This window comes from Hemitrygon akajei, chromosome 3 (assembly GCF_048418815.1).
Source record: "Hemitrygon akajei chromosome 3, sHemAka1.3, whole genome shotgun sequence".
In the NCBI taxonomy this organism is placed as follows: Eukaryota; Metazoa; Chordata; class Chondrichthyes; order Myliobatiformes; family Dasyatidae; genus Hemitrygon; species Hemitrygon akajei.
In genome coordinates, this window is record NC_133126.1 from 101,917,171 (window position 1) to 101,931,989 (window position 14,819).

Consider the following 14,819-nt stretch of genomic DNA (forward strand, 5'->3'; position numbering starts at 1 on the left):
ACTTAGCTATCTATGCTTTGGCACAGATTTTTTTTTGTGGTGACATGTAAGAAGCCCTTTTTTTAAGATAGTTATTTTAAAATACCCTGTTAACCTTCGATCTTTACTTTGTGTTGTAGCCCCAAGTGAATTGGCACCACCTGTGGTCTGTGGTGGTGGTGAGCGGTTTTATGGCATAAGCATCTGAAATATTTCAGTAGCAATTCGTTCAAGATGAAGATGATGCTTTTATACATTTATTCCTTGCAGCAATCTGGAAGAAAATAATGACTAGACTAGACAATGCTGTAAACAGTTTGGGGGCAGTTGGTGGAAAATATTATTGCATTGAATCAGTCATTTTTTAATGCATTCATTTAGGTGGATGGTGTGTTTTTAGGTCATGATTAAAGTGTGCTTTAGGTGTGCTCAAAATACAACAAATGGAAAACAGAAACATAGAAACATAGAAAATAGGTGCAGGAGTAGGCCATTTGGCCCTTCGAGCCTGCACCGCCATTCAGTATGATCATGGCTGATCATCCAACTCAGAACCCTGTACCTGCTTTCTCTCCATACCCCCTGATCCCTTTAGCCACAAAAAACATCAATTGGCTGCTCACTGCTCACTAGAATCAGGTCACAGTGGTCCAGTGTCTCAAGCTTATCTTGTGCACAATCTTCATGTCTGTTGTGACCAAAAACTTTCTTGAATGCACTTGGCAACTGAACCTCAACAGCATAGAGAAATCAAAAATATGCTGTTTTATGGGCAAAGGATTTCTTTTCTGAATGCTGTTTCAGATTGGAACCCTAACCAGAGAAACATCAATATTTCAAGTCTCTTAAGAATTTAAGTTTTAAAGAGCAAGACCATAAGACATAAGAGCAGAATTGGGCTATTCAGCCTGTTGAGTCTGCTCTGCCATTCCGTCATGGCTGAATCCACACCCACTCAACTCCATACACCTGCCCTTTCGTCATATCCTTTGATGCCCTGAACAATCGGGTAATGATCAACTTCCGCCTTAAGTATAATCATGGACTTGGCCTCCACTGCAGTCTGTGGCAAAGCATTCGAGTTAAGAAGAAATCTTCTATTCCTCTGTTCTTAAAAAGTTGCCCCTCAATTTTGAAGCTGTACCCTCTAGTACTGAATGCCCCCACCATAAGAAACATTCCTCTCTCCACATCCACCCTATCTAGTCCTTTCAACATTCGGTAGGTTTCAATGAGATTCCCCGCTCACCCCAACCCCCCGTATTCTTCTAAATTCCAGTGAGTATAGGCCCAAAGCTGACAAACGCTCCTCATGTGTTAACCCTTTTATTGCCTCATGAACCTCCTCTGGACTCTCTCCGATGGCAGCACATTCTTTCTGAGATACAGGACCCAAAACTGTTGACAATACTCCAAATGTGACCTGACTAGTGTCTTATAAGGGCTCAGAATGATCTCCTTGTTTTTATATTTTATTCCCATTTGAAATAAATGCTAACATTGCACAGACTCTTTACCACAGATTCAATCTGTAAATTAACCTTCTGGGAGTCCTGCATGAGGACTCCCAAGTCCCACTGTACCTCGATGTTTGAACCATCTCCCCATTTAGATAATAGTCCGCACTATTGTTCCTTTTACTAGTGTGCATTAGTATACATTTCCCAACATTGTATTTCATCTGCCACTTTCTTGCCCATTCTTCCAATTTGTCTTAAGTCCTGCATTGCTTTCTCAGCACTACCTACTCCTCTACTGATCTTCACATCACTCACAAACTTCACCACAAAGCCATCAATTTCATTATCTAAATCACAGACAAACAATGTTAAAGGCAGTGGTCCCAATAGTGACTCTGAGGAACCCCACTGGTCACTGGCAGCCAATCAGAAAAGGCTCCTTTTATTCCCACTCACTGTCTGTGCCTGTCAGCCATTCTGCTATCCATTCCTGTATCTTTCCTGTAATGTGAAAGGATTTTATCTTGTTAAGCAGCCACATGTATGGGTCCTTATCAAATAACTTATGAAAATCCAAATAAATGACATTATCTACCTCTCCTTTGTCCACCTACTTGTTACTTGCTCAAAGAACACTAACATATTTGTCAGGCAAGATTTCCCTTCACAGAAACTATGCTGACTTTGACTTATTTTATCATTAGTCTCCAAGAACCTTGAGCCCTTATCCTTAATAGACTCTAACATTTTCCCAACCACTGAGGTTAGGCTAACTGGTCTATAATTTCATTTCTTTTGCATCCCTCCCTTCTTAAAGAGTGGAGTGAATGGAGTGACATTTACAATTTTTCATTCCTCCATGACCATGTCAGAATCAAGTGATTCTTCAAAGATCATGAGCAATGCATCATTATCTCCTCAGCAACTTCTCTCAGGTAGTCCATTTGGTCCAGCTAACTTATCACCTTAAGACCTTTGAGTTTACCTAGCACTTTTTTGTTTGTGATAGCAACGGCACTCACTCCTGCTCACTGACTCTGGCACACTGCTAGTGTCTTCCACATTGAAGACTGATGCAAAGTACCCAATATTCATTTGCCATTTCTTTGTCCCCAATTACTACCTCACCATCATAATTTTCCAGTGATCCAATATCAACTCTCACCTTTTTAGTGTTTATATAAATGAAAAAACTTTTGGTATGGTGCTTTATATTATTGGCTAGTCTGCCCTTATATTTAACTTTTTTCCATTCTTATTGCTTTCTTAGTTGCCTTTTTTTGGATTTTAAGTTGCCAATCATCCAATTTCCCAATCACTGTTGGTACCTTATATGACCTTTCCTTGGCTTTTATGTAGTCAGCTTCCCTTGTTAGCCATGGTTGCCTTCCTTGCCGTTTGAGAACTCCTTGCTCTGTGGGACATTTTTATCCTACACCTTGTGAACTATTCCCAGAAACTTAGCCAGCTTTGCTCTGCCATCATACCTGCCAGTATCATCCTCCAATCCACCTGGCCAAACGCCTCTCTCATTCCTCTGTAAATCCCCTTATTCCATTGTAATACTGATGCATGTGATATATGCTTCTTCCTCTCAAACTGCAGTATGAACTCAATCATATTATGATCATTGCATCCTGCAGGTTCCTTTACATTAAGCTCTGTAATAAGATCTGGGTTATTACACAACACCCGATCTAAGATGGTCTTTCTCCGAGTCGGCTCAAGCACAAGCTGCTCTGAAAAGCCATCTCGTAGGCATTCAACAAAGTCCCTCTCTTGCAATAAGTCACCAACCTGATTTTCCCAATCTCCTTGCATATTGAAGCCCCCCTTACCATTGTGTCATTACCCTTTTATTACAGGCCTTTTCCAGGTCCCTTAGCAATCTTAACCCCATACTTCGGCTACTATTTGGAGGCGTATATATGATTCCCATAAAGGTTATTTTTACCCTTACAGTTTCTTAACTCCACCCAGAAAGACATAACATTCTCTGACACTATGTCACCTCTTTCTAAGTTGTAATTCCTTCTCTTACAAACAGAGCAACACCACCGCCTATGCCTTGCTGCCTATCCTTTGATACAAAGTATATATCCTTTGATGTTAAGCTCCCAAATGTGGCCTTCTTTCAGCCATGACTCATTGACGTCCACAATGCCATACCGAACAATCTTTATTTGTGCCATGAGTTCATCCACCTTATTCCAAATGCTACGTGCATTTAAATACAACACCTTCAGTCCTGCATTCTTCGCCCTTTTGAATTTTGCCTCTGTGGTACAACTTAGCTCTTTGCTCTGTCTGCAGTTGTACCCAATTATTGGCTTGTCCTTCCTTATATTCATGTTACATCCATCATCAACTTGTAAACTTGCTGGCTCATCCTCAGCTCTATCATCCTCCAGTTCACCTCTTATTCCTCTAAAAGTCTAGCCTGTGTGGACGGTATTCTTAATCCATCCAGCAGAGCCTCCTGCCTAAAAATTTTTTGGGCGTGCAGTTGCCTCATCCCAGCTACAAACTTATCCTCCTCTAGATAGAGAGGCCCAACCTGTACAACTAATTGCAACAAGGTGGCAGTCAAGAATAAAAGTCAAAATTTCATTTGCCATCCAAGTTACTTGCTGAACCAGCATGTTAACTTTAGAGATTCATATCCAAAGTCATGCAGGCACCTTGTTTTTGTTTATGTAAGGTGAATACTTCAATTTCCCGCATTATATTCCATCTGCTCTACCTTTGACCTATCTATGTCCTGCAAGAACCCCACTGGATCCTCATCATCCTGTGTCCAGCTAGTCTTCAGAAAATTGATGTATTAAGTATCATTCTATTATCCAAATCATTAATATCTGTGACATCTCACTGGTCACAGACTTCCAATCTGAAAGAAACTTGTTAAGAATGTATGGTGGGACAGGGCATTGAGTATAGGAATTGAAACATTATGTTGCAGTTCTGTAAGTTGTTGGTAAGCCCAGACTTTGAGTACTGCGTACAGCATTAGTTACCCTGTTGTCTGAACAATGTAGTTAAACTGAGAAGAGTGAAGACGATTTTAAGATGTTGCCAGAGAAAAGGGAAAAAAGGATGGTAGGGTGAAGGAACCATGGTTGACCAGCTGTGGATTATCCAGTCAAGCAGAAGAAAGCAGCTTACTTTAGGTTTAGGAAGCAAGGATAGGCTGTAGAGAGTTACAAGGTTGCTGGAAAGGAGCTGAACAATGGACTTAGGAGAGCTAGAAGGGGGCAAGAAGAGACCTTGGCAAATATGATTAAGAAAATCCCCAAGACATTGGACATGTATGTGAAGAGCAGGAGGATAGCCAGAGTGAGGTTAGGAACAATCAGGAGTAGAGGAGGGAGGTCCTTAATGAAAGCAGTATTCACCAGTGAAAGAGACCTTGACATTTGTGAGGACAGCGCAAAACAGGCTGACTTGCATGAACATTGTGAAGAAAGAGGATGTGCTGCACGTTGGAAAAAACATTAGGATAGTTAAGTCCCTGGAGCCAGAAGGGATAACCCAGAGGTTACTATGGGAAGAGTTTGCCGCACTTTTGGCAATGATCTTTACATCCTCGAGTTGTACCAGATGATTGGAGGATGGCAAAATGTCATTCCTTTGTTCAAGCAAGGGAGTAGGAATAACCCTGGGAATTGGTGGACAAATTATTGGCAAAAGCTCTTAGAGACAGCATTTTCGATGTTTTGGGCTGAGGACTGACTGAAAGAAAAGATAGATAGAGATTTGAAAGTAGGAGGGGGAAATCCAGAGGGGCCCCCCTCCCCCTCCTACTGTCAAATCTCTACTATCTGTTCTTTCAGTTAGTCCTGACAAAGGGTCTCAGCCCGAAACGTTGACAGTGCTTCTTCCTAGAGATGCTGCCTGGCCTGCTGCGTTCCACCAGCATTTTATGTGTGTTGCTTGAATTTCCAGCATCTGCAGATTTCGTTGTGTTTACGTTTTTAGAGATAGCATTTACAAGCATTTGGAAAACCATAATCTGATTAGGGATAGTCAACATGGCTTTGTGCAGGCCATGCCATGTCTTACGAGCCTAATTGAATTCTTTGAGAATGTGACACGACACTGGATGTGTCAGGAGGCATGGGGCCCAGGGAAACTTGGCTGTGTGGATGTAGAGTTGTTTTGCCCAGAGAAGGCAGAGAGTGGTATTCAACAGAGCATATTTTGCCTGGAGGTTGGTAAGCAGTGATGGTCTGCACTCTAATCTAATTAATCACACTGTAATCTAATTATTACAGATAACTTGGATGGGGAAGTAGAAGGGCATGTTAGTAAGTTTGCAGTTGACACAAAGGTTGGTAGAGCTGTGCAGGGTTTTTTTTTAGGTTGCAGTGGGACATTGACAGGATGCAGAGCTGGGCTGAAAAGTGGCAGATGGAGTTCAACCCAGAAAAACATGAAGATTTGTAGACAGAATACAGGGTTAATGGCAGGATTTTCGGCAGAGTGGAGAAACAGAGAGATCTTGGGGTCCATGTCCATAGATCCCTCAAAGTTGTCATGCAAGTTGATATGGTTGTTACAAATATCTATGGTTTGTTCTTCATTAGTCAGGGGACTGAATTCAAGACCTGCAAAGAAATGCTGCAGCTCTATAAAACCCTGGTCAGACTACATGTTGAATATTGTGTTCAGTCTGGTCGCCTTATCAGAATCAGGTTTAATAGCACTGGCATATTTCATGAAATATGTTGTTTTGTGGCAGCAGTATATTGGAATTCATAATAATAAATAACTGTAATTTACTTAAGACACAGTGGATCCCAGTTAATTGGGACACATCATTATCAGTACATTTTGGCCCAATTAAGTGGCTGCACCAATTAACCGAAGCTTCATGCAAATAGTTAAAAAGACAAAGTACTTTTAACTGAATAACCAATGTATATTTAAATGAAATCCAGAACCAATTAGAACATTACTAATATTACTATAGCACTATAAAACTGTATTAGTTCCTAATAGTTTTCAACAGAGTAATTCATCCAGTGTATGCTACCATGTTCTTTTGACTGTAAATGAACAAAATCAGCGTAGACATCTAGTGCAGCCAATGGACTGCCTTATTGCCTTCCAGCATGAATGGCATCGTAATCCAACAATAAATTTCCTGGCATCCTGTCAGTTTACTAACTCAAGTTCAGATGTACTTTCCTGAATCGGCATCCGTTGATGGGAATGGATAACATAACACACACACAATTGACACTATTTTAAAATTCTTCGCTGTAAGCACAGTGTAGTGTTAACGGTCACACAATTGCACCTGACTGTTGCTAGTTAGAAACTATTCAGCAAGAGTCTCCTGTCTCAATTAAGCAGCACACTGTCCCAAATAAATAAAGGGTATCCTAGATATTTTCTCGATTAATTTGTTTCTTTAAGAGTTGTCCTAAATGATCAGCTGCCCCAATTAAGCAGAGAATATTGTATATGCAACAGCTAAAGCACTTTGCTGTGATTGCAACTTCGCTATTTAATCTGGAGTTGCATTGGATTTTCATATGCGTAAATACATCAGAATTAGTGTTGAAGATTAGATGAATAATTGGTACAGTCATTTTGCTAATTTGAATTCATTAGTGTAATTGACTTGTTTCCTGTCATTTAAATCAATGGTAATCTGATTCTGATTTTAGTTTGCTAATTTAGTTATTTGTGCTGGAGAAATAATTACTGCTTTTACAAAAAAGGAATAACACTACTGTCAGTGGGTCAAACTTAATAGGAACATTGAAACATAGAAAGCCTACAGCACAATACAGGCCCTTTGGCCCACAAAGTTGTGCCGAACATGTCCCTACCATAGAAATTACTAGGCTTACCCATAGCCCTCTATTTTTCTAAGCTCTATGTACCCATCCAAAACTCTCTTAAAAGACCCTATTGTATTGGCTTCCACCACCGTTGCTGACAGCCCATTCCACGCGCTCACCACTCTCTGCGTTTTTAAAAAAAAAATTAAAAAAAATAAAACCAAACAACTTACCCTGAAGTCTCCTCTGTACCTACTTCCCAGCACCTTAAACCTGTATACTCTTGTGGCAACCGTTTCAGCTCTGGGAAAAAGCCTCTGACTATCCACACGATCAATGCCTCTCATCATCTTGTAAACCTCTATCAGGTCACCTCTCATCCTCCATCGCTCCAAGGAGAAAAGGCCAAGTTCACTCAACCTATTCTCATAAAGCATGCTCCCCAACCCAGGCAACATCCTTGTAAGTTTCCTCTGCACCCTTTCTATGGTTTCCAGATAATATGCAAATTTTTACACTTGTGTTTCAGGAAGTTGGTGGTTAAAAATGAACAAGTTGCGACAGAGTTTTAGGCGCAAGAAAGATGTATATGTTCCTGAATCAAGCCGTCCACACCAGTGGCAGACGGATGAAGAAGCAGTCCGTGGTGGCAAATGTAGTTTCCAAGTTAAGGTGAGGTCTTGTCTGAACTTTTATTTAACTAAATTCAATGATTTTGTTTGTGTTTGGTTTAAAAAAGACTTTTATGGAACCAGCAAAATATCAGAATTTCAGAAGTAACTATGTGGTGCTTCTTCACTTCAGGATGTTATTGAATATTTTACTGCATTGCTTTGCAGGCAGGTGGGGTAGCTCTGTTGTTTTAAAAAAAATCCTTAAGTGACATAGGATCAGAAGATGTTCAGTCCTTGAGTCAATGAACTGCGAAGATAAAAAGACCCTGATGGGGAGTTATATACAGGCCTTTAAACAGTAGGATCTGGGGTAAAAATTACAACTGGCTATAGAAAAGGCATGTAAAAAAGGCAATGTTACTATGGCCATGCAAGTAGATTAGAGTAAACAGGTTGGTGCTGTTCTGAAATGCCATTTCAGAAGCATTCTCCAGAAGGAATGCGATGACTTTTTAGAGCAGCCTCTGGTTGAGTACACGAGGAAAAAGTCAATTCTAGATTGGTTATTCAATGAACTAGATTTGGGAGCTTAAGGTAAAGGAACTTTTAGGAAGTTATAATATGATAGAAGTCACTGCAGTTTCAGAGAGACAATCTAAAATCAAATATATCAGTATTACAGTGGACTAAAGGGAACTATAGAGATATAAGAGAAGAGTTGGTCAAAATTGGATGGAAGGGGATACTAGCAGGGTTAACGACAGAGCAGTAATGGCTGAAGTTTCTGGGAGAAACTTGAAAGGAACAGGATTGGTTAATCCCAAAAAAGAGGCCTTTTAGAGCAAGGGTTTCCAACCTGGAGTCCATGGATTCCTTGGTTAATGATTCAAGGTTCCATTTAATATCAGAGAATGTATACAATATACAGCCTGAAATTCTTACTCTCTGCAGACATCCATGAAACAGAAGAAAAACCCCAAAGAACGAATGATAGAAAAATTGTAAAATTCCCAAAGCCCCCCTTTCCCTGGCCCACACACAAGCAGCAGCAAAAGCATCAGCCCTCCCCTCCCCCTCTCTCCACTTATTTCAATAAAGAGCATCAGTCCCACTACCTACCATGCAAGCACAGCATGGCCCCCAAGGAGTCCAATGGAATCCAGTGACCATCCCAACACTTTGCCATTTTAACGGGCCCTCTCTTTCTAACAAGGGGGAGAGGGATATTGTTCCTGCCATAACGAGAGGGAGACCAGCGTCTCTCACTGTTTTGATGTTACAGTTTGCAGTGTCGCTTTGATTTGAGTTCTCCCAACTCATCCTCAGCAACAAACTCTTACCGTCAGGAGAGAAAGAGTGTGATTACCCGAGTGCAGAGGCCATGGTTGAGGTCCATGGCATATAAAAGTTCCAGAACCACTGTTCAAGAGGATCAGCAAATCATGGTTGAGAAGGGAAATAAAAGACAGCATAAAACCAGAAGAGCAGTATTTTGTACAGTATCCCCAAAAAATAGTGGGAAGTTGAGGAATGGGAAGCTTTTAAAAAATCAACAGAGACAACCAAATGCAACAAGGGGAAAAAATTAAGTGCAGGTGCCCCCCCCTTACAAAGGTAGAGTGTTCCTATGAAACTTTTCTTAAGCCGAAATGGCGTAAAGTGAAAAACCATTAATTTATATGGGGAAAATTTTCGTAAAAGCGAAAATCCTCTTTGTAATGCGAAAACAGGTTACTAATGTAGGTCTCTTGTAAAAGTGAAGTGGTGTAAAGTGAACATTTGTAAAGTGGGGGATACCTGTATTAAAATAAGCAAACTATTAATATAAAAGAGGATACATGCAGACATAAAGAAAAAATATAGCTGAAGTCCCTGAGTGGCTTGACTGTAGATTGTCCTGGTTCAGCTTTTTCTTCCACCGAGTGAACACTGAGAGCAGCTCTGATGGGAGGGTCTAACTCAATACAAATTCCAGTGTGCCCCACAGAGAGCTCTGCTGTCTCTCATGCTGTCTCAGCTCTCCCCCCTTGGGCATCTGCAACAGGCCTTTGCATCTGAGATGACCCTGCAGCCTAGGTCTAGTTCTTGCTACAATTGAGGCAACGCAGCTCCCCCACCGTCAGTCTCGCCAGTGAACTGGACTTGCAATATTCTACGTTACCATTGTCCAACAGGGTCTTGCGATCACAATAAAAATGACCAGTATAATCACTCATACTGTCTCAGCACAACGGTATGTAACAAGTCTGGGCAACAACTGAATGATAAGCAATAAGTGCAACTCCATGGTTATTGAGCAACTGACTGATGGGATAGTCCTGAAATACTTGATGTTCTGAGCATCCAGCAGTGACTTGCGATCATTTAAAAAAAAAGACTACAAGGCGAACAAATGCACTTTTGATTGGACCCGGAGTGGCCAATCAGTCCGACCATGCCATATTACCGGAACTTAGTGGGGGCATTTGTATAGTGATCTTTCAAGAATTACTAGATTCTGTAATGGTTCCAGAGGACTGGAAAGCCATAAATGTCACTCCACTCTTTAAGGCGGGTGGGGGGGAGGCAAAAGACAGGAAATTATAGGCCAGTTAGCCTGACTTCAGTAGTTGGCAAGATATTATCATCCATTATTAAGGATGTGGTTTCAGTGTAGCACGATAAAATAGACTGTCAGCATGGTTTCCTTAAGGGGAGATCTTGCCTCTGACAATCTGTTGGAAATCTTTGAGGAAATAATAAGCAGGATGGACAAAGGAGAATCAATGGATGTTATTTACCTGAATTTTAGAAGGCCTTTGACAAGATGCCACACAGGCTGCTAAACAAGAGCCTATGGTATTACAGGAAAGATATTAGCATGAACAGAAGATTAGCTGACTGGCAGGAGGCAAAGATTAGGAATAAGGGGGACCTTTCCTAGTTGGCTGCTGGAGACTAGTAGTGTTCTTCAGGGTCAGTGTTGGGACCATTTCACATTACATGCCAGTGATTTGGAAGTCAGAATTGCTGGCTTTGTGTCCAAAGATAGACAAAGGGACAAGGAGTCTGCAGAAGGATTTAGATTAAGAGAATGAGCGAAGAAGTGGCAAATGGAATATAGTGTAAGGAAGTGTATAGTCCTGCACTTTGGAAGAAGGAATAAAGGCATAGATTATTTTATAAACGGAATTCAGAAAGTGGAGGTGCATGGGACTTCAGAGTCCTAGTACAGGATTTCCTGGAAGCTTCACTTGCAGGTTGAGTCGGTAGTGAGAAAGGCAAATGCGATGTTAGCATTCACTTTGAGAGGACAAGAATATAAAAGTAAGGATGTAATGCTGGTCTGACCACACTTGGAGTAATTGGAGCATGAGAATGAACCCAGAAATGAAAAGATTGATGTGTGAGAAATATAGCCTGTACTTGCTGGAGAATAGAAGAAGTGGGGGCATCTCATTGAAATTCATCAAATATTGTAAGGCCTGTTTGGAGCAGATGTGGATAGGATATTTCCATTAGTGGGGAAATCTAGGACCAGAGAGCACAGCCTCAGAATAGAACAATGTCGATTTAGAACAGAGATGAGGAATCCCTCTATTTTTGAGATATATTGGTTATCCCAATTTAATTTTAGACTTAAAACTAGAGAACTTCAGGGGTCAGCAAATTTTGTGTAGGGGAGGTCATGCGTTGCAAATCTGATCACTTTTTTAAGGCAGTAACTAAGAATATTGATTGAAGTATACAGTTCAGGAGTTTATGCAGTCTTCAGTAAGGCTCTTGACTACATCTTGCACGGTAGACTGGTTCAGAAAGTTAAGGCACAGGGAATCCAAGGTGTATTGGCAAACTGGATTAGAAATTGGCTTGTTGATAGGATATGGGATATTCATGTGGTTGTTTTCTCTGTCATGAAGTCTGTTAGTGGTGTATTACAGTGATTGGTGTGGGACCTGTAAGTGATGTATGTACCCTGATTGTGAAGTTTACAGATGACGCAAAATTTGGTTATATCCTGGGTTATTTCAGGAAGCAAGGAAAGAGAATGCTATGCCCTTGGTGGTTGTCTTTGCATCCTTACTGGCCACTGATGATTGTGGGGTAGTAATGTTACTCCTTTCTTCAAGGAAAGGAGTAGGAGTAATCCTGGGAATTATAGATCAATGAGTCTTTCTTCAGTGGTGGGCGAATTATTGGAGAAAATTCTTAAAGACAGGATTTACAAGTATTTGGAGAAGCATAGTCTAATTAAGGATAGTCAGTATGGCTTTGCGTGAGAGAGAGGCAGATCATGCCTCCTGAACCTGATTGAATTCTTTGAGGATATGATTGAGCACTTTAATTAAGGTGGAGCTGTGGTTCATAGTGATCTTAGTAAGGCGTTTAATCAGGTTCTCCATGGTAGGTTCATGCAGAAAGTCAGGAGGCATGGTATCCAGGGAAACCTGGCTGTATAGATACAGAATATGCTTGCCTATAGAAGACAGAGGATAGTAGTAGATCGACTATATTCCGCTTGGAGGTCAGTGATCAGTGGTATCTGCAGGCATCTGTTCTGGGGACCCCTGCTCTTTGTGATTTTTATGAATGACTTGAATGAGGGTGGAAAAGTGGGTTAGCAAGTTTGCAGATGACGCAAAGGGTGGTTGATTTGTGGTTAGTGTGAAGGGTTGTTGTAGTTTGCAATAGGACATTGACAGAATGCAGAGCTAGGCTGAGAAGTTCGATGGTGTTCAACCCAGAAAGGTGCGAAGTGATACACTTTGCAATGTCAAATTTGAAGGCAGAATGGAGGGTTGAAGGCAGGTTTCTTAGCTGTGTGGAGGAACAGAAGGATCTTGGGGTCCACATCCATAGATGACTCAAAACTGTCATTAGATGAGATTGAGTTCAACAGCTGTGCGATAATGTTATAGCTTTTTTACACCATGAATATTCTTTTCAGTTCTGGTCACTTCATTATAGGAAGGAAGTGGAAACTTTAAAGAGAGGGTGCAAAGGAAATTTATCAGGATATTGCCTGGACTGGAAGGCATGTCTTGGGATGATAGATTATGTAAGCTATGGCATTTCCCTTTGGGGCAAAGGAGGGTGAGAGGTGACTTGATAGAGGTGTACAAAAGGTATAAGAGGTATAGATAAAGTGGATAGCCAGATTTTTTTTTCAAAGCAGAAATGGCTAATAGAATGGGACATAACCTGCATATTATCCAAGATTTCTTTAGGGAGCAGTGCCTCAGAAAAGCGACTTCCATCATTAAGTACCCCCACCACCCAGGACATGCTCTCTTCTTATTGTTACCATCAGGAAGAAGCCTGAAGGCACACACTCAGTGATTCAGGAACAGCTTCTTATTATTGACATTGTAAATCAGCGAGTTGTTTTTTATGTCTCCCCTTTCGCTGAGAAACAGGGACACCTCTTTTTTTTTTCCCTTATTAAGGAGAAAGCCTGTGGTATGTTGAATGACCGGGTGAACGAGTAGTCTCTGGGGTACTACAAGTCTGTGTCTTTATTGATGCTTTGCTGCACGCTTGAGTGCTCAGTGGAGGGTGCTGATCCTCTTCCGTTGGTGGGGGTAGAGGGGTCATTGCCTTGCTGCTGCTCGTGCGTGGGAGGGAACTTCGCAATGTTTAACTGTCATTCATTCTTTGGTGCATTCCTCTGTTTTCATGGACGTTTGTGAAGAAGAAGAGTTTCAGGATGTATATTGTATATATTTTTCTGACATTAAAGGTATCTCTTGAAACCTATTCAAACCTATTGCATTATACTGCTGCCACAAAGTTAACAAATCTCACGACATATGCTGGTGATATTAAACCTGATTCTGATAATTTTAAGGTAACTGGAGGAATAGAGGGAATGTCAGAGTTAGTTGTTTATACAGAAATTGGTGGATGCATTGAACGCCCTGCCAGGAATGGTGATTGAGCATTAGGGGGATTTAAGGAACTCTTTGATAGGCGCATGGATGTTGGAAAAATGCAAGGATATGTAGGAGGGAATGTTTAGATTGATCTTAGAGTAGGTTAAAAGATTGGTACAACATCATGGGCCGAAGGGCCTGTACTGTGATGTAAGTTTTCTTCGGTGAAATCATAGATAAGGAAGATGGGTGTCTAACAATCCAATGCGACATGGATCAGCTGAACAGTGGCAGTTTGAATTTAATCCATACAAGTGAGGTAACACTTTGGGAGATCAAATTCTGTTCGGACATATCGACGAAATGGCAGGGAGTGTTGATGCATTGTGATACCTTAGGCTGCAAGTCCATCGTTCCCAGTAGTGAAAAGAGGCATTTGATATGCTTATTTTTATAGATGTAAGAGGATTATGTACAGTTCAGGTTGCCACGCTAAAAAGAAGGTTGTGATCACAATATGTCGTCATCGTCGTCTGAACCCTAGTGCCTAGGCGGTACATGGGGCCTCTGTGATCACAACAGAAAGAGCAGAAATTTATTTAGAGATAACACACTACAGGATTAATGGCCCAACGAGCCACACTGCCCAACAACCCTTTGTTTATCCCTTACCTAATCACAGGACAATCTGCTAACTTTGTACTGGGGGATGAATCCAGAGCACCCAGAGGAAACCCATGTACGACGTACAACTTACAGAGGATGGCGAAATTGAACTCCAAACTCTGTCCCGAGCTGTAATAGCGTCGCACTAACCGCTACATACTGTGGCACCCTAGATTCACCAAGGTGTTGGTGAATGGAAGGCCATTATTATATTGAGAGATTGTATTGGTTGGGTTTGTTTTTACTGGAATGTAGGAAGTTGAGTGGTAACTTTATAAGTGTTCATAAAATTATGATGGGCATGGATAGGTTTGCTGGATTCTTTCTTCAGGTAGGCCAGTTGAGAACTGGAGGGCACAGGTTTAAGGGGAATATGGAGAAAGTTAAAGGAAATCTAAGGGGTAAGTTTTTCCACCATGTTGTGATCTAGAAACATTTGCCAAAGGAGTTGGTAGT

At 41.1% G+C, this 14,819-nt stretch overlaps 1 protein-coding gene across 7 annotated transcripts in view; it reads left to right on the forward strand.

Annotated features, from left to right (window-relative positions):
- The window catches only part of numb (NUMB endocytic adaptor protein), a 251,647-nt gene that overhangs the window by 93,458 nt on the left and 143,370 nt on the right, over positions 1-14,819 (forward strand). For all 7 annotated transcript variants that reach the window (XM_073040513.1, XM_073040514.1, XM_073040518.1 and 4 more), the window contains one exon: positions 7,761-7,903. In XM_073040513.1, the coding sequence (XP_072896614.1) occupies positions 7,778-7,903 (126 nt within the window). In that variant the 5' untranslated portion in view covers positions 7,761-7,777. The remainder of the gene's footprint in view (positions 1-7,760; positions 7,904-14,819) is intronic.